This window comes from Atta colombica, unplaced genomic scaffold (assembly GCF_001594045.1).
Source record: "Atta colombica isolate Treedump-2 unplaced genomic scaffold, Acol1.0 scaffold155, whole genome shotgun sequence".
NCBI lineage: Eukaryota > Metazoa > Arthropoda > Insecta > Hymenoptera > Formicidae > Atta > Atta colombica.
In genome coordinates, this window is record NW_017259245.1 from 2544296 (window position 1) to 2567147 (window position 22852).

At 32.4% G+C, this 22852-nt stretch overlaps 1 protein-coding gene across 3 annotated transcripts in view; it reads left to right on the top strand.

The window, feature by feature from the left end:
- LOC108685730 (ETS-like protein pointed) overlaps nt 1-22852 on the top strand; it is a 116283-nt gene that overhangs the window by 4674 nt on the left and 88757 nt on the right. For 2 of the 3 annotated variants that reach the window (XM_018190681.1, XM_018190684.1), the window contains exons 2-3: nt 2746-2855; nt 10913-11120. In XM_018190681.1, the coding sequence (XP_018046170.1) occupies nt 2751-2855; nt 10913-11120 (313 nt within the window). In that variant the 5' untranslated portion in view covers nt 2746-2750. Of the gene's footprint in view, nt 1-2745; nt 2856-5043; nt 5110-10912; nt 11121-22852 lie in introns of those variants that run through there. The other variant, XM_018190682.1, reaches the window with a different exon arrangement.

Here is a 22852-nt window from a genome sequence, read left to right on the forward strand (position 1 = left end):
AAAATATATTGGTACATATATGAAATAAGAGTATTTTTTATTTTTAACTTTATTGTGCATTATTGCAGTAATAATTAACCTCACTAATTAACATTACGTAACATTTCATTTTATTAATATGATGATATTATCAATTACTTCGCGTATTTACATGATCCTTTTTGGAACTTTTAGAAATAGCGAAGATCATTCAGTGATAATATCGTTTTTTTCTTCTTTGTCTTTACTACTACTCACAATAAATAATTTCTGAGAATATACACGATATCTTTCGCTATGCTGCAGATAAATATCTGAATGATAATGGAATATACTCAACAAATAAAGAAGTCAGTAAGCTAAAGTAATGCATTCGAGCGAGATGAGACGAGTAAATATCGATATCGAGATTTAGGTTTGATAAAAACAAATAATTGATACAATTTTTCTCGTCTTGATGGGCCGATATTCTCGCTTCTCAAGATTCCCGAATTTTATCTCGAGACATTCGAGAATATTGTCTATCTCGTTTCATTTATTTCAAATATTTATATTTTATATAATCAAGCAGCACATACAGGGTGTCTCACAACTACCGCATTTTCTCTTAAGAACGTATTCTTGAGATAATTTTGAAACGAGAAATTAATACAAAAATGTCGAAGCTACAATAGTTTTTGAATTATAATTGGTTAAAGATAATGTGTAATTCGAAAACTACGATATTTTCATGTCAAGATTTTCGAATGTTCAAAAGAATCCAAAAATAATAATAGAGAAAATAAAAATAAAATTTACTTACAAGCATTTAAAGTTAATTTATAATTTAAAAAAATTATGTAGTCTTGACATTTTCGTATTAGGATTTTCGTCGTCTCAAAATTATCTCAAGAATATGTCTTAAGAGGAAATACGGTAGTTGTGAGACACTATATAATTATAACTGTTATAGATAAAAATGTCAAGACGAGATGAGAGAAGAAAAACAAATGATATATAATCTCGGAAATATTACTTTAATAACTTATTTTAAAAATAAGAAGAAATTCTGATGACATTCCGAAATTCTCATATCGAAATGCATCACTATAAGCTTCAAACATGCTTTCATATCAAACATATTACGCATAGATGGAGAATTTTGAAACTAATCTTAACTTTCTCGTGATAACATTTGCTATTCACATTGTTAGATAAAAGATGTGATGATTTATTATTTTTCTTTAAACTATGTTTAAGAAAACTTGCTATGTAATAATTTCTGCTAAGTAAGATTTTATCAAAGAACATTATCTTCAAAATATCAATCACTGTCGTGCGATAATTATGGATGAAGATAATTACGAAAGCAAATGAGCTAATCCGCTTTAATTAGCTTTCTTTATCGCCATCGAACTTCCCGGCAGGGGTGCAGATAAATTCACGAGATAAGTTCTATCAATCTGATGTTAAGCAATTATTTCATTTAGTTGAATTTATATCACTGAGCTATTAAGAGTCTCACATTTATTGTTATGTTTATTATTAATCACGTTTAATATAATAGCTTTAATTACAAAGGGCATCTATAATCTTGAAATTAATATCTTTTTCAAGAATTGTATTTGTTGCATTAGGAGGTAAGTCACATAAATAGTTGTTATTGTACAACGAAATGAAGTTTATGAATAATGATAGCGTGTAATATTATAAAGAGTGCGTATAATATTATAAATAATGCGATTATATTGAACGATGTTTTTAAAGTGTATTTACGAAACAGTATCATTTTTTGCATGAATGATAAATTGAAAACCTAGATAGAAATGATTTTCGAAAATCCATGCTTTTTCCCATGCCTTAAAGAAGCTCCATGTTTTACCGTTCGTACATTTTTGAAACTTCTTGTAGACATATTTTAGCTGCGTGTAAAGGGTCGTGAGAGTCGAGGTAGCTCAACAGTTTTCCGTCTACCATCTGGCGGCTGGGGTTCCAGCCGGAGTAACCTGATCTTCGTCGCGGATTCGAATACCTCTTACACTTTACATCGCTCCATACGAAACAATAGTTTCCTTCCAATTAATACATAAGTTTAACTTCTTCATTAAACTTTTACCTTTAAACAAATTCTCCTTTAAATAAAAAGTCTAAAGAAAATTTCAAAAAATTCAAAAAATTTTGAACTAAATTAAATTTACATATTGTTTAAACAAAAATAGAAATATAATTGTTGTTGCCGTCTATATTTAAAAAATCCATTTGAATTAATTCTAATTGCTAAATTATTACTTGAGTAACGAAAAACTTAAACCATATAATATTAAATAATATTTTCTGAAAATAAAAAAAAATTGATTTATAGATTGTTTAAGAATCAATTATTTAAGTTAAAATCGAAACTCCTAGAATATTTTATATTTACTGCATTAGCAGAATAAATAAGGATGATGAGATATAATTACTTATTAAAATATTCGCTTCATTCATATTACCACGGTTCGTTCTTTACCGGATGATATCGATCGCGTATCTAAAAGTGAACTATTTAATGGTTGATAAATAAATGTATCTCGCGAACCAGAATATCGTGCCAAGCAGGCGAAGTCGGTATAAAATTATAATTGGGACGTCGTGTCATGTGATCCAGGCAAAGCCGCAAGCCCGAAAATTTAATCCATATTTTCTTGCATACATTCACACGGTATAATTTGGATAATATTATATATTTATATATCAGTGATTAGTTTGCTTTGATACCTTGTAATTAATAAGTAATTTCTTTTACAGTCAAGATGGACATGGAATCTCTGTACGACTATGAAGAGGAACAGGACTTCTACGAAGAAAGTCCTGGAACCAGAAAGAGCGGCTATCCCATCGACCATAGATCTATAAAGGTAAATTAGCATTTCTATATACACAATAATGATACACAATAGAATAAGTAAAAAAAAATGTATCAATTTTGTTTCATATTTGTTATTTTAATCACTTTTCCGTGATTGGCACTCGAAAATTTAGATAAACGAACAAAGTATTTCATCTTCATATATTTCTGAAATATAAATCAATAATAATAAAATTTATAATACTTATGTAATTATCCGAGTCTCGTACTAAAATTAATTACAATTATAACGAAATTGTATATTCAAGATGTACAAAGTTATATTCAAAATTATTCAAAATTATTACTTATTATATTACGTTAAAGTAATTAGCATGCCAACAGACATGTCTTATATGCTCGTTTTAAATCGATGATTCTCAAGAGCTTACGAGATTATCTATATAAATCTTTTATCAATTATATAAGCCATAAATTAAAACTGTCGAATAACTGTCCAAGCAATGGCAACCCCGTGAGACGCTTCATGGATATTCCTCGCTCTCAACGGCGTTGGCAAGCGGAGAGCGCGTTGGCCGAGCTGGTGATTGTGCGAGTGCCACTAACAATTCGTTCCTTGTCGCTCTCCGCCTTCGTTTTATGAATGAACGTAGAACCGGCACTCGGTTCCCCTCCTTTCGTTCTTCTCCCCGCTATCCCCCCACGCGCCTTCAGCCTTCATCTCTCTGTCACCGATTGACCCTCGTCCGTCTCGCCTCTGCCCTCTACCTCCGTCATCTCTTTCTCTCTCTCTCTCTCTCTCTCTCTCTCTCTCTCTCTCTCTCTTTCTCTCTCTCTCTTCTCTGTACCTCCTCTTCTTTTCTCCCCGGCTCTCTGTCCGTCGCTCAGCGAAGCCAAACGCGTCTGGTTGCCGCTGATTCGTACGCTGCGAAGCAGCATCGAACAACAGTCGAGACCCGAGTCTTGGTTTCTTCGACCGATTAACTTCTCAAGAAGCTCGCGGTGATCTAAAAACGTCCTCGTAGGCCTATTATGTCTATGAATCTCTGTAAAAGTTTACTGAACTATTTGACTCTTTCAGATTAAGTTTTCTTACAACTTTATATAATTATATAGATTCTTTTATCATGAATTTTTTTACGTTAATCAATTTTGGGTTAGTTAGATACGTTGATTCTTGACATGAATACATTGATAATAAATACTCGTTAAATTTTCAATGTTGAAAAAAATCAGTATTGAATAACTTGATATTTGCATAATCAAGATGAAAAATAAAAAAATTCTTTATTATATAAACTTCTTAATTTTTTATTATTGAGGATTTTTTATGATTTTATATAAAAATTAGCTTTTGTGCCGCATATATTACAATAAATATTAGTTGAAGTTTATTATTTAAGTTATTTATCTTTTGTCTCTTTTTTTAGAAATTATATTGAATCAGTAAAAGTTAAATAATATTTAACTTTAATCAGTATTTGTCAAACCGTTTGTAAATAAAATAAAATTAATGTGAATAATTAATTTTAATGCGACTGCTAGAGATAAAAAAAAGAGTAGAATGACAAGAGCGATATGATTCCGAATATCAAATGGATCACACGACTTGAATCGTTGATACGACTTTGATCGTATATAGAAATGGAGAAATCCAGTGTACCAGTTGAGAGAAACAAGACGTGGAGAGGCGTCGTGCGCGGGAGGAAATGCGACGCATAGGGGAGGAGAAAGGGAAACCGAAGCCGCCAGAAATAGCATCCCTTCCCGCATCAGCCAGACCTTCTGCATGCTCCTCTGGTCGTTCTAGTCGCATGCACCGTTGCTCGTCTTGCCTACGTCATACATTTGCTCGCTGCACAACGACGATGCGGCAACTTCATCATCCTACACACCATTCTCGTTCTTCGGCTTTTTTTTCCTTTACTTTCCACGTGACAGCAAAAGCAGTAAAGCCATAACGTAGTTTCAGTCGCGTTACTGTAGATCTTTCTTGCTGCATATTTTACACTTATATTTCACTTTTATTCGACACAGAGAAGGATGGGAGACATGACTGATCTAGTTTACCTATATTTTATATACGACGTCTCGTGTATTTTTACTTTTTCCCGTCTATTAAACATCGAACGCTATTATTACATTGCCTTTCATCGTTCGTTATAATATTTTTGTTACATGCTACCCACGTGGCTCGTGCGCCTCGCAGCTAGTGCATTTGCGTCCCACGTCTTCCATTCTTGGCCTTCTGTCCGTTCTTTGCTTTCTGTATGCGTAGCGGCAAGAAGATATAAAGGGACAATGTAATTTTAGTTCTGTTTAACGGATTATTTGTAAAATGCTGCGACGCAGCTCTTCATAACACACTTAACACTACTCTCATCCTTTTTGTTCCTCGCTGTTTCGATCATGAAATTTTTTACTGTAACGCCAGCGACTTTTTCGCTCATTGTACCCTAAACCTCAATTATGCTGCGTCATTATACGCTTTCGCCTTCGAATCTGAATTTTCTCCGTATATTCATCACTGAATAGACAACACGAAAGACAATTTAACATGTTAAACATTGTAATTGATTATTAATGTTAATTCCATTCACGTATTTGTTATTGTTGTTATTTTTTTTCTTTTCATTTAATTAGATTTTAATTTTTCTTGTTACACAATTTTTTAACGCTTAAAGTAGACTATGATTATGATTGTTTTAATGATAGGTTGTCTAGCTAATTTAATGACTGAAAATTTAGAAGCCATCGATCTTGAATTAAGTGTGGGCGCGGTTCATCCGTTTCCTTCGTTGCATGCACGATATATTTCTACTATTATTATTCTCATTATAAAGTCTGAACCTTATACAATCATATCTGTTTATAGACGTATTTGTTTTACATATTAACTATTCGAATTTATAATTTAATTGCGAAACATGTTCTCTGTTTGAGATTTATGTAGAGTTTATTTTCCATTAGTTTATATTGCCAAATATTGAATTATTGATTATTGGCATGAATGCTGTGAAATATAATATCATATGTGATAGACACGACCATCACAACCTGATGCGGCTCCATTATTTAAATACAATATAATTTGATTATCGATGGAAATTTTATACATACATAAATCACAAGTTTGGAACGAAAATATTTGGGTTTCATAAGCAATGTAATCACGGTTTTACATAAACAATGCAATTATTATTTTTTAAATATTAACTCAAAGTCGATACTACAAACAAGAGAAACGCTGTGGCATTGATTTTTCCGATAAGCTATTAATGTAAGTCGTGAATGAGCTGTTCTTTAATTTAATTTCGCTTGCATTCGAGGTGGATATAATCGTAGCAACGTCTGACCGATTAATTAATCAGCGTAATCGATAAGATATCCAGGCCAACAAATCCAACGCAAGAATAAATTTAGTTTTCATAAGCAAGTATTATTGTTTTCTGTTTTTTTTAAATATAATTTTATCATACAGTTTATATGATTCTTTCGCGAAGTGATAATATTTGTATCTACCATAATAGATTTAATGTATTATATTACGTGTAATTTTTTTTCTGTCTTACATTATTATATATATAATTTTTAGTATAAAATAGAATGATTCTGTAGAGTATAGAGAATTGTTCCGTAAATATTAGTTAAATTAAGATTTACGCAAAACTCTACTTTTTAATAATTTTCTATTTAAAAACCTCTAAATTTCTATTTAAAAACAGAGAATTACTCAAATATCAATTAAATCTAACTAATATTTATAAAAATTTTATAATTCCATGAACTAATGATGTAATATTGGATTTTAATGACTTAAGAGTTTAATAATAATTATACAATCACGTCATGATAAAAGCACGATGCTAATTGTTGAAATTCCTGATTGAAGTTAGCGATTAATCGAGAAAACCTTAGCTGCGTTGTCATTTTTTTTTTAATATGACACGCCCATCAATTTAATTTTATCTTATTTTTACATGCAATATATGCTGAAATAATAAGAATATCTATCTCACCACGTATCGGGCGTAAATCTCTTGTCTGAATAGTAATCATGCATAATTTTTCTTTAGAATGTGAAAATGTGAAAAATTTTTCCATTTTCAATATAAAAATTTTTATGTTTCCGCCTTAAACCTTTGTGTCCACGATGCTAGAAATCAGTCAAGATCTTGAGATTTTTTATTCATTCAAAGATGAAAAAAAAATTGGTCGCAATGGTCATGTGATTTGTTTAATTGTGTGATTTGTTTAATTTGCTCAAATTGTTCAAATGAGATTTGTTCATTCTTTCTCTGTCCGAATTCTTGGACTGATTTCTAGCATCGTGGACACAAAGCTTTAAGAAAGAAGTTACAAGGGACCAACGTCGCGTGAGGCCCTTTTATCTTTTTTTTCTGTTCAGGTAGTTAGTTATCTGATCGGCTATGCACTTTGCACGTTGACTCACTTGCATTCTTAACATTGTAGATTTAATTTCTATACGGTCGCCATTAAAGGCACTTGCTCATGCGCGGGGTTCATTAACGAACGGCTTTGTTAACGCTTTGTTAACGACTTCGTTAGTCAATTATTTATCGGTGCGACGCGATCTAAGATAAAACATCGCATAGAAACTTGTCGCTACATTGTCGTCATTGCTTTCGTAAATATTACGTAACGAACGTGCGATACCATTGCCGCGATATGTGAAATGTATTAACTTGAATTACATTGTTCGTACTCTTTGGTTAAATGCATGTTTGCAATATGGATGTAATTGCACGCATACATGACATAGATATTAGCATAAATTACAGTCAGTGACGAGCAATATTAGCATTCCAGCCGTGACATATATCAAATCGGTATTAAATTTATGTAGCAATCGAAATGATTACCCTTCTCTTTAATATGATTTTAAACGAACAAAAAAGATACTTGTGCCAAGAAAATAAATCATTTATAGGAAAAATTAAGGAGAATAAAAAATAAAGAGGATCCAAATTTTCTATATTACATTTTTTTTTATTTCGTTATTAAATTTCATTTATTTTATTATCAAATTTATTTATTTATCTGCTCCATTAACTCATGTCTTTCTCTATATTTCTTATTTCTATTTATTTTATCGGATATTTGACTGATTTATTAAAAGCAAAATCGGCGACAAACAACTTACACTTCACGTTTGATGTCAATGTAAAATTTATCTTATCATTCGACTCGAAATGTCGCGCGTGCACGATGTGGATAACGTTTGTGCCAAGATGATGCTCCATTCATCGATAGAATTTGCTACTAAAACGTTACGGTGTGTGGTCCGCTTACCTGGAATATCGGATACAGAGAAACCTTCGCCATAAACGAAAACGTATGTGAAAGAAATGTTTGTCGGATACGAACCTAAACATCGTCATTCATGCCTTGTATTTATAATATTATCGCCCTGTGCTATCGTCTTTTATCGATAACTTTAAAAGACAAAAAATTACCAAATATTGCTTATTGAAATAAAAAATTATTTTGATTTTTAAAAGTATTATTATAATTTTATTTTTATTTATTCTACATTTTCGGTTTTCTTATTTCTAATATTCTTTTACCGCAGAATGATAAATATTTGCAGATTTTGCTTTAAAACATCATAGTGTTTTGAAAGGTACGGACCACAGTTTAAATCTCGATAAAAATATCGAGATATATTCTCACGACCTCGGATACTTCACGTTCTATTGATCAATATCTGTCTTTTAACTCGCTTTGTTATGCAAGTAAAATTTATAGATTTGTATCAAGCTTATCATGTATTATTCGCAAACAGTTTACATCCGTTGGGTTATACTACGTCTGATATAAATTAAAAGTCTTCAACGGATGGATTATATAAAATTATGCAAAGTTCACGCGTTTATAAAGAAAAAACCAAGTAATCGCAAATTGATAATGCAATTTCTGAATGAATGCAGTTTCCCAATCGTGTTCGATGAACGTAACTTATCTCGCGATATTCTCGAAGCGCGCTGCTCTTGCTGATTTGTTCTTCCTCCTCGCTGCGTGGCCCGAATAGATTTACATGTCTGAAAGGACTATTATCGAGAATACTTCTGAAACTCTATTTTTGCCATGGCGAAAAACGATCGTGCGTGCCGGCTCTTGAAATTCCATGATAACGAACCGCGATTTCTCTCGTAAATATTATCGAGTACTTCTCCGCCGATATTTCTCATCTCGTAATACCATAAATTTTATACTGCGATTTTTAGTAAAGACTTTATTATACTTAATACGGAATAAGCAAATTTCTCTTAACTTTTATTTGCAATTTGTTGAGTTGAATTTTGCAAGAAGGGGGAGTTCAGTTCTTTTTCCTAAAATATCTCGCATCCAAAATATTTGGTAATGTAAGAGAGATGTTGTGAAAAGTAATGAATTTTGAATTTTTTTCCACATTTTTTTGAAAATTTAAAACAGAACAAAAATTTGGGTTGAACAAAAAAGATCCAACTGTAGATGGAGAATCAAAAACATGATTACAGACAGATTGAAAAATTTATAATTCAATACGAGATACGTTTGTATAATCTGTTAAGTTCACGATAATCAATATTATCATTCCTGGTATTGGCCTTAATCTTGGCGAGATAAAAATTTGTGTAAAGATTTATAAGGAAGGCCGCGGTCAATGTTAGTGAAGAAACCACGATTGCCAATTGTACACATTATACCATTCGTTCATTTTGTCGTAAGATAATGATCTCAACAATTCACTCGCTCGGTCGCATCTGAGAGATACCATCGTCATAGATGACTTGTCTATTAATGGTTGACTCGGTCACGTACTATTGACTTGCGATGAATAGATCTCCATTTAGCATCAAATACCGAAGACGAAAGAGGAAGAGATAAGTGAATAGATACGTAAACATAGAAAGAGAGAAGAACGATGAAGAAAGATAGCGGAATAGAACGTGACAAGACTCAGGATCTTTAACCGCTTTCTATTTGTCTACATATATATATATATATATATATATACGCGTGTTGTGAACTTATTATCACTGATAATTTAACAAATAATTATAATACAGAATGATCAATGTACAAGTTTGAATTTAATCATATATTATTAGGATCGTTTTTGCTTATCATTTGTATTATCCATCTAAATGGTAGTGCAATAAGAAAAAGATGAATTATTATGTTCGTGCACACATAAAATAATATTACACTTATAAAAAATAATTATAAGTTATATATTAATTAATGTATATTATTGATAATAATTACATATAGATTTAAAGAAAAAATTATATATTATAATATATAGATATTTAAAAATTATGAAGAAAAAGAAAGAAAGCGAGCGAGTTTTTTTATTTATTTCTTATTATCGCTCATTTTTTATTAAATTTTTAACAAATATTATTAATTATAACTAAACACTACTATTATACTAATTTGGGAAAAATTTTAAAAATCGCGCGACTTAATATCTATAATAGTTGATAATTTCGAATAATATAGTCCAATCAAGGATCCAATGATATTATTTTTTTCTTCATCAAAATAATTTTTTAAATTGATCGGTAAAAAATATATTCAAGTTTAATTTCTTCCGTACGAATTACGTTCATTGATTCCTCGTAGTACTAGATCACGCGCATTACACGCTGTTACGTCATTCCATCGCGACATTTCATTCAACTTAGAGTCTTTCATACGAAGGTCAAGCGAGTCGTGACTATCGCCAGCACGAGCACTCTCTCCATTCTTTTTCCGCTCCAAGCTGAGTGTCCCCTCTTTATCCCTTTCTTCCTCAACGAATAACGCATGCACGTTGCTTCCTCCTTTAGTGACTAACTGGTTATCTCTCTAATTTGCTTTTCTTACTTTTCAAACATACAGATTTCCTCTTTTCCAAAGTTTGCATGAACTTTGTTCCTTTTACATCGAAACTTGCTTACTTTGAACAATTTTAAATGAATATGCTAAATTTAAACATTCGACAAAAACATGTTACTGCACTTTATTGTAAAAAATACGCACATATGTCACAACGAAATTTTTTACATAGATAAAGGCGGGCGTGTCAGCGCGAGTTAACGATATATATTTTATTAGCGCGACGTTCGAAGCATGGGCAGCTTCCTGGGAGCCAATGGCATCACCGACGGTAGCGGTATGTTGACGGTGATGGCGAAGTTGTTGAAGCAAGAGATGACCTCCGACGCCGAAGAAGAAGGTTTGGTGCCGGCTCTCCCTGGCAGAGTTACCTCGATGCAGAAGGTGCCTTCCTTGTCGGACCTCTCTGATCCGGAAAGCTCTTTAGGTGAGTCTTTCCAATCCCCATGCTTATCTTCTTAATCGCTCGAGAAACATTGCTTTTAAGAGATTTAGACACCAAGCGTCTAAAAATACTGCAAATGTTTAATTTTATATAAATATATATATATATATATTTTTTTTCTTTATGCTTCGTTATCACGTGAGTTAATAAAAATCATCGGTTAATTAAACTATGAAATATCTAAAAACTAGAAAATTGAATTAAATTGGACAAATACAGCTGTATATATTTTCTCTTGCGTGCATATTTATTTGACACGCAATTTGGAAAATTTAGATTTTAGATTATAAATATATTTAGGATTAATAATTGACATTATCTTTGACAGAGATTGACTATTCAGATATAATATAAATTAAATTTATGTTACGATTATATTACATTTGTAATAATTTCTATGATTAACAAGCAAATAATATATTTTGAAAAAATTTTTGGATGGACACTTTGAGACAAAGAAATATGACTTGCATTGTCAATATATATGTCAATATGAAATTATCAAAGCTGTACTTTTTGTGAATCAATATTATATTTTGCAATTTGTTTGAAAATTTTTGAAAGAAGAAAATATTTTTTCAAATTTCATTTACAATTATTCACACAATACGATTGTAGTTGTTGGTGAATATTTTATCGTCTTGTTAATATAGCGCATACGAATGGCGTGAGAAAAATTTACGAGAGTGTCCAGACAGCGTTAATAATCGTCCAGCTTAATATTCTCATTAAGCGACTTACTGTTCGCGGACGTGTGAATGATTTTGTCAAGTTTAAAAGCTATTTGTCATCTAAAAGTACATGGTGCATGTACAGATATTCCTTACTCTTTAATTAGGGGAACCGGCCATTTATATTTCTATTTCGGAAATATTGTGAAAGGTTTCTGATATTTCTTCATTTTGTATAAAAATATCGATGCATTTCTTGGAATAAAAGGGACAAACTGATAATGAGGAGAACAGTGAAATCAGCTCTTTCGTCATCTCGTGAAATACGATCAACTGCGATTTCGATATATGTAGCGTTGTGTTAATGTCGGACCAGATAGTTAGAGGTACATTTATATTCGATGACGCTTGCATAATTCGAGTACTTGCTACGTGAATTGCACTCACACGTATATGATTTGTTCAATTAGATCGCACGAATGTTGTATCGCGCCTCTTGAGTAATATCAAACAAAACAATCGGAATTTACTGTAATTCTGATATGCGAAAATTATTCTAAACAATATTATTTTGTCAGTTTAAGTATTATCGCATTAATTTGAAACAAAACATTTTTCTTTTCGAAAATTTCGAAATTTCAATAACATGATTTGTTTTTCATTACATGCATTATATATAGGTATATAAATTTATATTGGATTCGCATAAATAATATATAAAGATAAATTTAAGAAGCTAAACGGCAATATTTCTCATTAAAAAGTTAGTATTGTACACAAAATTTTCTCTTTTTATTTTGTTTCTTCGTCGTTTTACCGTATCCGAGTAACTGGCGAGTAATTAACTTATAATGGAGCAGGAAAGTGAGTTTCGTCACGCTGAAAATCGGAATTTTCTAGGACGAATGTATAGTGTTGAGTGGCAGTGCGAGTCATCCTTGTTACTCGCGGCTCGTCGTGCGCGATCAAAATGTAGCGAGAATTTACGAATTGGATAATCAGCAGCATCCTCATTAAAGCCCCCCCACTAAACGCCCCCGCCTTCCATTCTCTTTCGGACGCGTGTATGAGGCTACGCATACGCGTCGGACGCATCGCCCCCACCCATTTATCTGATCTTATCCAACTTCGAGGAGCATTTTTCAGTGATCTGTGCCTTTTTCTAAACTTGCGCGATCCGTGAATCATTCTTATAAATATTTAGATGTTACTATTCGAGAAGCCGATGGATAATAAACTATGCTCTCTAAACAGTTGCAACATATAATATATCCACAACGTTTATTGATAATTGTTTATGCACTTATCAGTATTACGAATCGATAAAGTTAAAACGTCTGTAGGTGGAGAGGTAACTAAACATTTATATAGCAATAAGAGAGAAAGATTCCCATTTAAATACTTAAAAATTTTCTGTTTCATTTTTGTCCTGTTCGTTTTTTAAGAGTTTACAAGTGTTAGTTTACAAGTGTCAGTTTTATAACAACGGTAGGAACACTGAAAATTTTCTGTCATGCCACATAACATTTAAATTATAAAAATTTGTATTTAAATTATTCCTCTCTCTTTTATCTGGATAAAAAATATTATGAAATATCTTTTTATTTTATTTTATAATTAATGCTCGTTAAAGTAATTTTCAGTTTATATTGTCCTGCTTTAAAAATGTATATTAAGTAAATTTATCTTTATAAAGTTTTAAAAACATCTTTTCATCCTTGGTATTATTTTTGCGATATTCAATGTATCTATAGGAAGCGCTATAAATTTAAAGATTGTTTTATATTCATTTCTTTGCCACTGTTTTAAATCTATTAAACGGATACTTAACGTTGTTTAATAATATTACAGCATTTATGTAGAAACCTACCTATAAATTGAAAACATATCCCACGCAATTAGCAATTAGAACGTAAGCAATGCCACAGATTATGAGCGTAGGACATCAATCGAACAGTATACTAACTGTGCCGTAATAACAACCATGTAATAACGCAATTCAAGCGCGTAAATTGCGTATAATTAGCCGGCCGATTTATCGTGTGTCATTTAACTTTCGGTGGGCGTGAATCAGATGTGACTCTGTTTATTACCGTAGAATCCACGTGGTAATGCACGCGTAAATAATTAAACAGTTGAAATCGCTCGAAAGTAGTAATTCATTACTACTTGTCGGTCAACAATCAATATTTGATCCGTATCTTTCACGCGTTGATTTGCTTAATTTTAGACTACTGTATGGCATGCAATACGAGACCACATGTTATGTCGCGAATGCTTAATGACTTTAAATATTAGCTTATTTAACGCGTGACGTAAATAATTCATGATTAACGCTTAAAATAAATCAAGCGATTTATATATTATAAATCTCTTGATTTATTTTATGATATTCGTATAAAATTTTATCCTTCAAGATTTATTCCTATACAATTTTCTTGCGACTGATAACAATAGATAGAAATATAATAGTTTTCAAAATTGCTTTCTATCAATTGTTATAACAAATATTATTAAAGACAATTATTTTAGTAATTATTAATTAATTATATTGGAAAAAAGTGTAAAACAACCTTATTTAAGTATCTTAATTATTACGATTGTACTTTGAATTTTCCATTATTTATACGATCATAATCTTTCCATTTGCTTTTTTCATAACAATCTCCAACACTATTGTCAAACGATCGAACATTCGATCTTCGTTTACGACACGCTGCCATCGATGGCAGTCGGTACTCAGAATGTTTTATGCAAATAGCCATTGTCTATCCTGACATTGACGCGATGGCGAGAGATTTGTTTTGCGCTTCTTATGTGTCGTTGCACATAAAACGTAATGCATCTGCGTCGCGAATGTAACACTGTGGTAAATTCGGCTCTCGCTCCCTCGCGTGCTCGTGAAGAAATGTTGTCTCATAAATATGAATTCGTATGGCAAATACCATGTGAGACGTGTCAGACCAAGAAACTTCGAGGAAAGTTTAGTCACCTCATCGTTATTTTGCCATTAATATTTTAATGGAGTGTGAGATGAATTGCTAAGTTATAATCGACAACAAAATATAAAGATACCATACACAGTAGTATCTTTATATATTTTTTAAATTAACTTTCGTTTTTTAAATTGCTTCGTATTTTAATTATATATTAATTATATATGTGTCTCGCATATCTCATTTCCCTTTTTTTTTTATATCTTCTCTATTGCATAAATTTAATGAAAAGATTTTTATTTTAGATAAAATTGCTTTTAGACTAATGAGTTTTACTTGTATCTAATATTTTAAAAAACATTAATTTTTATTAGTTTATTGAGATATTAAAGTTCATTTTATTGGTAGTCTTATCAAATTTAATAGCGTTAAAATTTTCAGTATTCATTTTTATGTATATAATTTTTAAATCATTAATCGTGTAGAATAATTACACAAATTTTTGTTTTTATTGAACATCAGTGAATATTTTTTACAACACGGATAAGAATTGTCAATCTCTGAGTACGAGTACAAGGTGTGTATTTCCTATTTATCCCTCAACCAAATCGACACCGGATGATCGAAGCTCGTTGAATTACGTGTCCTGACTCACTAAAAAGTCCCGCCCCGTAACTGTGCGTGTCCCTATCTTTTTGTCTCGTGCCTCTGTATGTTAATCATAAATCAATTGAGCACTACCACAAATCTTTCAGTCAAAAGATTTACATGAATTATTAATACAAAATATAAATAAGTAAAAAATATTTGAATTTCACTTTACTGATATTTGATAGATATTTTATATACGCATTATTTTGAAGTCAAAATCGAAACGTACCTGATCTTATATCATGAAGTTATATATTATATATACGATACGTTCATTTTAGATTTTTTTATTTTCTCGTAATTACTCAGTCAGTTTCGAGACCGTTCTAGCAAGCTTGTTAAATTCAATAAACACAGTACACCTATTTGGAGGGACGAATGGGAAGAATACTGAAAAGCAAACTCGTGCGAACCCAAATTCGTTCGGGTTTGTCAGAAAAAGGGAGATGAATAAGAAACAGAGGAGAGAAATTGCTGGAGAAGCCCTACACCTGCATGGGAATGTATCGAAGCGACGCAAAGCGAGTGGAGGTGTGGGCTTTCTGAAAGGACGGAGAGGAGAGGAAAGTTGCAGACCGGCTAGACGGTACATTAGGTGTTATAAATGCCATCACAAATGACTTATTATTTTTCTTATTAACATTTTTCGAAAAAAAAAAGGTATATATCTAAATATTTATAAATAAAACTCATCCATAGCAAAAATCCAAGAAAAAAATGCATGATACATTTATTCTGTTTTTCCTTAATTTATTTAATATACAAAACATTAAATTATGTTCCATAATTTGATAATATAAAATAATTTAATTTTAATTAATCCTCAATCTTTTTCAATTTTAAATTATTTTAAAATATATAATATATGCACTTCACATTATGATATAGTTTTGTCACATTTTTTTCATCATTTTATTTGAAGATATTTGAGATGCGATTCACTTAATGCTGCAAATTGGAAAATGTACTTAATGCTTTGTTGAATTGCAGGAGGAAAAATTTTACGAATAGATCAATCAAAGAATGCTTCAAAGCAACGTGAAGTGGATCGCACTCTTAGATATCGAAGTGAAGTTCGATGAAATGTTCAGTATACAAGAGAGGCATTTATGACGCCTAGTGTACATCGCGCGAAACGCGTAACCGCAGCTGTGCGTGCGGTCGAGCTCCTCTCCCTCCCGCTACATCCTTCATCTTCCCTCTTCTTTCGCTTTGCTTACCTACCTACCCGAGACCAGACGCAGATACGGTTCTCACGTCCTCGATCGTCGGCGACGGCGATTTGCAGTTTGAAACAAATCCTTCTCGCGAGTGGCCTCGCTGGACCTGTCGAGCGCTGCTCGATTCTGGCTTTCTTCCTTTGGCAGAGCTATGCTCTTGAAGACGCGATCTCGAGAGTAGTTGGTCGGTCGTTCTCGCATCTCGAAAATAAAAAAAATCGAGGCAAACCACATGTTTTTCCTGAATATAATTTTCGATCATTTACGCTTTGACTTTGTTGGCAAAATAAAACTGCGAGCGTATAGTCACCTAAATTTATAATAATTTGATTAATTCTATTTCATATTCAAGATGTTATATATGATTTGCTATCTTCTATACATATATTCTTCTTTTATTTATATGAACTACAATATTTATATATATATAAATTTTTAATATTTTTACTATTTAATTAATTATCGTTATATGACATCAACTAGTATAATATTTTGGGTGTTCCTTATTAAATCAATTACACAAAAAGATATCGTATAAATAATTTAAGATATATTATAATCACTTCTATTAATTATTTAATTAGTCTTCAAAGACTTTCAGAAATTTATATAATTATAACATCTAAATTTTATTGTATCTTTATTTTTTCCTCTTCTACTTTTTACGTAAAAGCAAATCGACTATCGATTGAAACAATAAACGATGTCTAGATGGGAAAAAGTGACAAAAATAATAGCTATCAAAATGAGATCTCTTCTATTTCTCTTCTCACAACTCGATGTTGCCCGTTGTTTGCACAAATCGATGTTGACCTCACGATTGAAATGACTTGCGTAGGTCCGTTTTATCTTTTCTCTGACCGATACTGATGTATATTGATCTTGCTGTCGTCTTTCTTCAAGAAAATACGATAGCAAAACGATATTAATGTAAAACATCAATAGAATTTTCAAATAAACAAAGAGAAAGGTATTGTACAGATGTAATGTCTGTTCGCATAATTCTAAAATCAATCTTTAATTGTATATATTTTAATTGTAAAATTTGAAAAAATTTAATCAACATTGCACTATATTTATTGTTATTTCTACGGAATGAATAAGTTCAATTCAATTTAGCGATTTGATAAATTATCAACTTAACTATGTCATTATTTCTTTTTGTCATTAAAAAAATTAATTGCCAACAGAGATATGATTGTTATATGAATTATATTTTAAGATAAGAGAACAAGACAATCATTTCAATGTAAAAAATGCAATTTTTTTAACACGCGTTAATGCTAAAGATACCGAGCAATCATTATTGATCGTTTCTATTTTTTACATTAATATTTCTTCTGTAAAAGATAGGAATTTGAAATATTTTGATTTTTCAATAATTGTGTCCTTTATATTGATGAAATATTTCCAATGAAATATTTTATTTTCTCTCTTTTTATAGTAGTTTAATTTATTCACTTTGTTCTTTTTGTGAGTAAGAATCTTAGTATTTCTAATGTTAAAGGTCGATAAATTTCTCGAACTTTGTCTTCATATAAAACACGGCTCATAATTATACCGAAGCTGTTTTGCTGGGTTATCGAGCGAGATTAAAGATAGCATCGCTCGTGAAGAATGAAATATTGTCATTGATGTTTTGCGTTAATAAAAGAAAATCTGGTTGGAAGAGATTTAAATAAAAAAATGAGCTTTCTGTTTTGTTCTATCTGTCTCAAGCACAGGTATAGGTCTAATTTTTGTTATTCTTAAATTAGATCGCGTCTTAGTTTTGCTTTTTCTTAAATGTCTATTATTCACAAAAATGTGTTTGGGGGTGGATGTATACGATCCATAAATGTTTACAGTGTATTTATAACTCGGGTCTATAAATTTGATAAACTTATAAATGACTGTGCAAATCAGTCATCTTTGCGAGAAGAAAATCGGGTCGGTGCTCCAACAAGCAAGTGTCTACCTCTTCTGGTTTGCTCACCGGATGTCTTTACTACGGCTTCGATATGTTAGCCATAGGTAGAGCCACGGATACGTTTATGCGATCTGACTGCTGTGGATAAAGCAGATTCCTGAGAACGTTTGATACTCTACAGGATGTACTGTTTAAAGTCATATTGGAACAATTTTCTTAGAAATTTCGTACCAATTATTCCTTTTTTTCTTTAATTTTTATCCGCGAAAATTTCTCTGATTATGATATTTGGATTTTTTTTAAATAAACGTTAATTGTAATATTCTTTTATAATTAGAGTTTATTTCAAACTGAACGATGAGTAGCGTTTCATTTTTAATTTTCTATATTTGAAATATAATCTTAAAAAACTACTCAGATTTTTATGTTTTGAAAAGCCGTTTGTCTTTGCTAACAAAAATAGGTTTTAGATTTCACAGGAAGTGAAGAACATTAGTGACCACTTCCTGCCAATTCCAGACACACTGTAAAGAAGCTATACACATGTATTCAAAATTATTTTAAACTAAATTACAAATTTATCAAAACCTTTATTTCTCAATCGTTTTTTTTTTCCATTTTCATACAAATGACATTTTCTTCGATTCGAAAAAAGCAACATCCGTTCTTGCGCTCGCGTGCTGAGAGAGGGAGGGAGGTGGTAGAGAGAGAGAGAGAGGGGAGGGGGGCAGAGCAGAGAGGGCAATGGTTAGCAACAGGTTGTGACGTCACGAGGCGCCACGCGACTCCGCTTCATTCACGAGAAGCCAGAAGAGCGAAAGAGGGTGGACCAGGAACTCATAACCGACGATGCCTTGCCTTTCCTGTTTTCTCACGTGATTCGACAAGCCGGTTTATCTCGATCGACGGTCGCGGCACTCAGCCCGATCTCTGGCACTGGCAATTATTGGCCCGTAACGGTTTATGCCGAAGCCCGGCAGCGAGGTTACGGAAATGGGTTCCCAATTCCGAAATGACGCGGATAAAATTAATGCTTCGCGCAAATGCGTTGTCATATATATTTAATACACAGGCTTTTAGATAGGTTCAATCTTTACTTAAGAGCTTTTCGTGATTAAATTGATAATCACAAGCCACGTGACTACTGGCTGGCTTAATTAATTTATAAATTAATTAATAAATAAATAAATAAAGATAAAAATTTATGTACGTCATATAGAAAATATTTTTATTTTGTTGAAAACTCGAAATATTTCACATTTTTAACTTTGTTTAAATTTAATATTAAGAGAACGAATGTAAGAGCCGGAGCACAATCCTTTACATAACATATAATGCTTAAGAGAATCGATCAATCAGTTTTTCTTTTCTATGAAATGAAGAGCACCGGCTTTAAAGATGCAAAATTTTGTTTTAATGCTTGTAATATTGTTCATTTGATTGACATAATTATGTTTCGACGTTATTGTCTACATTTTTTCTGGACGAATATAACTTTATTTTATGTATAAATATAGATATTTCATTAACAGTATTTGCTTTTCATAAATATGTTATATCTTTGGTCTGGTTTCACTAACGTAAAATTAATTTTAATCTCGGTTCAATTTACTTTTTCTACACTGAGAAAAAAATATAGTTAATTTTAATAAATATTTAGTTCAATACTGCCAACTATACATTTATTTACAGTAAGTAACTATTTGTTCAATAAAAAAATGATTGTTAAATCAAATTAACATTTTTTTTATCAAATAAATATATCTTTATATTTAATAAATATTTAGTTGGCAGTATTCAATACTATATTTTTTTTCAGTAAGAAAAAGAGTTAAAGTTGATCTTGCATTGGTGGAATCGGGTCTGAAGCTCATTCTACATTAGACACAAGCTTGCATTTTGAAATCAATGCTTCAGATTGGCTGTCGCAACAAACTTGAGATTAGCTTGCATGTAATGTAGAAACATGAACGAGTTAGCGAGGAAATAAACGTCACGTTGATTGAAGATGAACGACACTGACGAGATCTTTGAACAAGTCGCGCAGATTAACATTTAGATAAAGTCCATTTACATACAAAATTAATATTTATTCTTATCGAGCAAGCTAGTGAGCGCTAATTTCGCTTTGTCGAATTTCTCTTTTTAGAGAAATGACCGGCATCGATCCCCTCTTGTCGATTCACATTGATTCAAGGTTCTTCAACCCCGCGACATCGTGCTTGTAGCTGATGTTAGAATTCGAGTCTATCCGTTCACCGATGCAACTCTCGGCCCTCTCACCTTCGCACGGAAAGACGGCGAGCGAAGGATGAAAGACGACGGCGAGGCAAGGTGAACGCGGCGCGAGTACCCCACCATGGAGCGAGTAGCCACGCGAGTTCATTCATGAGATCGTGGGAACATGCCTCACGGTGGGTCCGTTCTACCCCGTCCTCCCTCCCCCCCCCCTCTCCTTACCCTCCTCCCGGCACATGTTAGCCGGTCGTTTTATCTTTTCTTGTCCTCCGTCTCTCTCTCTCTCTCTCTCTCTCTTCCTCGCGCTCCCGCGAAGGCTCCTTCTCCCTCACGTCTAGCACCTGTTTCCACCTTCTTCCCCTTCTCCCCCTCCGAGCACCGCTCTCGGCCTCGCCGATCCGCTCTCGCTCCCGCAATTCCTCACCCTAGGCCTTTCCTCTTTTTATTCTCTTTTCCCTAATCATTCCTCCTTCTTGTTGCCGCATGCACTCATTTCTCTGTACTTAACTTCCCTCTCGCTCCTTCCGCTCCATCCATTCCTCCGCTATAATTCCACTCTTCGTACTTGTTGTTTATCTACCTATCTTTATATAATTTCATTCTTAATAATTTCTCGCCGACCGACATTACATTTGTTTCGTTGTCAAAATCCTTCGTTCCTTCGCAAAGCTTTCTCTTAGTCCTCGAGCAACATTGTGCCATGTGCTTTGCCTCCATGTCTCTCTCACCTGTCCTTTATTCAGGTATAACGTATTTTTTTTTCGTGATCGGTACCGATGTCTCTCTCGCACCACTTTTGTAGCCATTCTCCCCTTCTCCGCCATCTGTTCGTCTCCCTCTACGGGTCTGTTCCGCACGCTGCTTCGTTTTACCTGCTCGCGGCCACTCGCCTGATCGCCCCTCTCTCTCTCCGACTCTTTCTCGAGATCTACGTTCGGTACAGTGGCTGCTACAAGCTCTGTCATTTTATCGACGAAAAACATCAAGAGAACATATTTGTCCGGATGGAGAACATTGGTCAACCGTGCTGACTTCGAAAATGTTTTCATAGGCTATGTAAATTTCCCGATAACATATTGTTTTTCCGACTGCTGAATTGGTATTGGACATGTACATTGAAAAAATAAAACGAATATAGATTTTATGTAATGTGACAGTAACATTTTCTTTATTTTTAACAATCGTACTTATTTTAACAGAAAACTAAATAAAATAATAAATCTCAAGCGCGTGTAACGTATAAACTGACAGCTAGGAAATCGAATCGAATTAGATTGTGGGAAAGAAATTTCCGTCTCCGGAGAGTACGGTGGTTGAGCATAAGATCTATTGTTTCCTGTTGACTAGACGGGAATTAATAGCGCAGGAAGAAATACGAAAAAGTTTTTATTTAACATATTTCCTTTTCTCCTTTCATATTCTGCATACAATTTCCTAAGAAAATACATATAAGTTTAAATCTTTTTAACAATGAGCTGTCCAAATCAAGTTCTATTTATTAGATGAAGATTTTCCCTATTATTCTATTGTATTTCCATATCGCAAGGAATTGTTTTTTAAAATTAGTTAAAATCAAACCGCTCCTATTCAAAGAAATTGAAACAAAAAAATATCACGCAGCATAATGAAAAATTTGTTTATATACATACATAATATATATACAAAATACTTTTGCATTCTTAGAAGATGCAGGAACGCAATATTGAGAATTTTTTGTCGTACTCTCTAAATCTGAATCGGTGGATAGTCATTAATTACCCAGTGGCATACTTGGCACTAATAATCAGTGACGTTCAACTAAAAAAGAAAGAATATTTGAGTATTAATAACTAAAATACTGATTTGCATGTTAATTTCAATCTTCCAATACCATATTCATTGAATTTAAGCACTAAAACAAGATTAGTTAGATCATGAAAATCAGCTAAGCTAGGGATCTCACTTTTAATTCACTGATTACCAATAACATATTTGACACTGATATCAGTGATTAGCCACTGATTCAGATTTAGAGAGTAGTGTGAGCTATTTGAATTATTCAGAAATGTTTTCCTTCCCTTTTCATTTCTGATATATATATATATATATA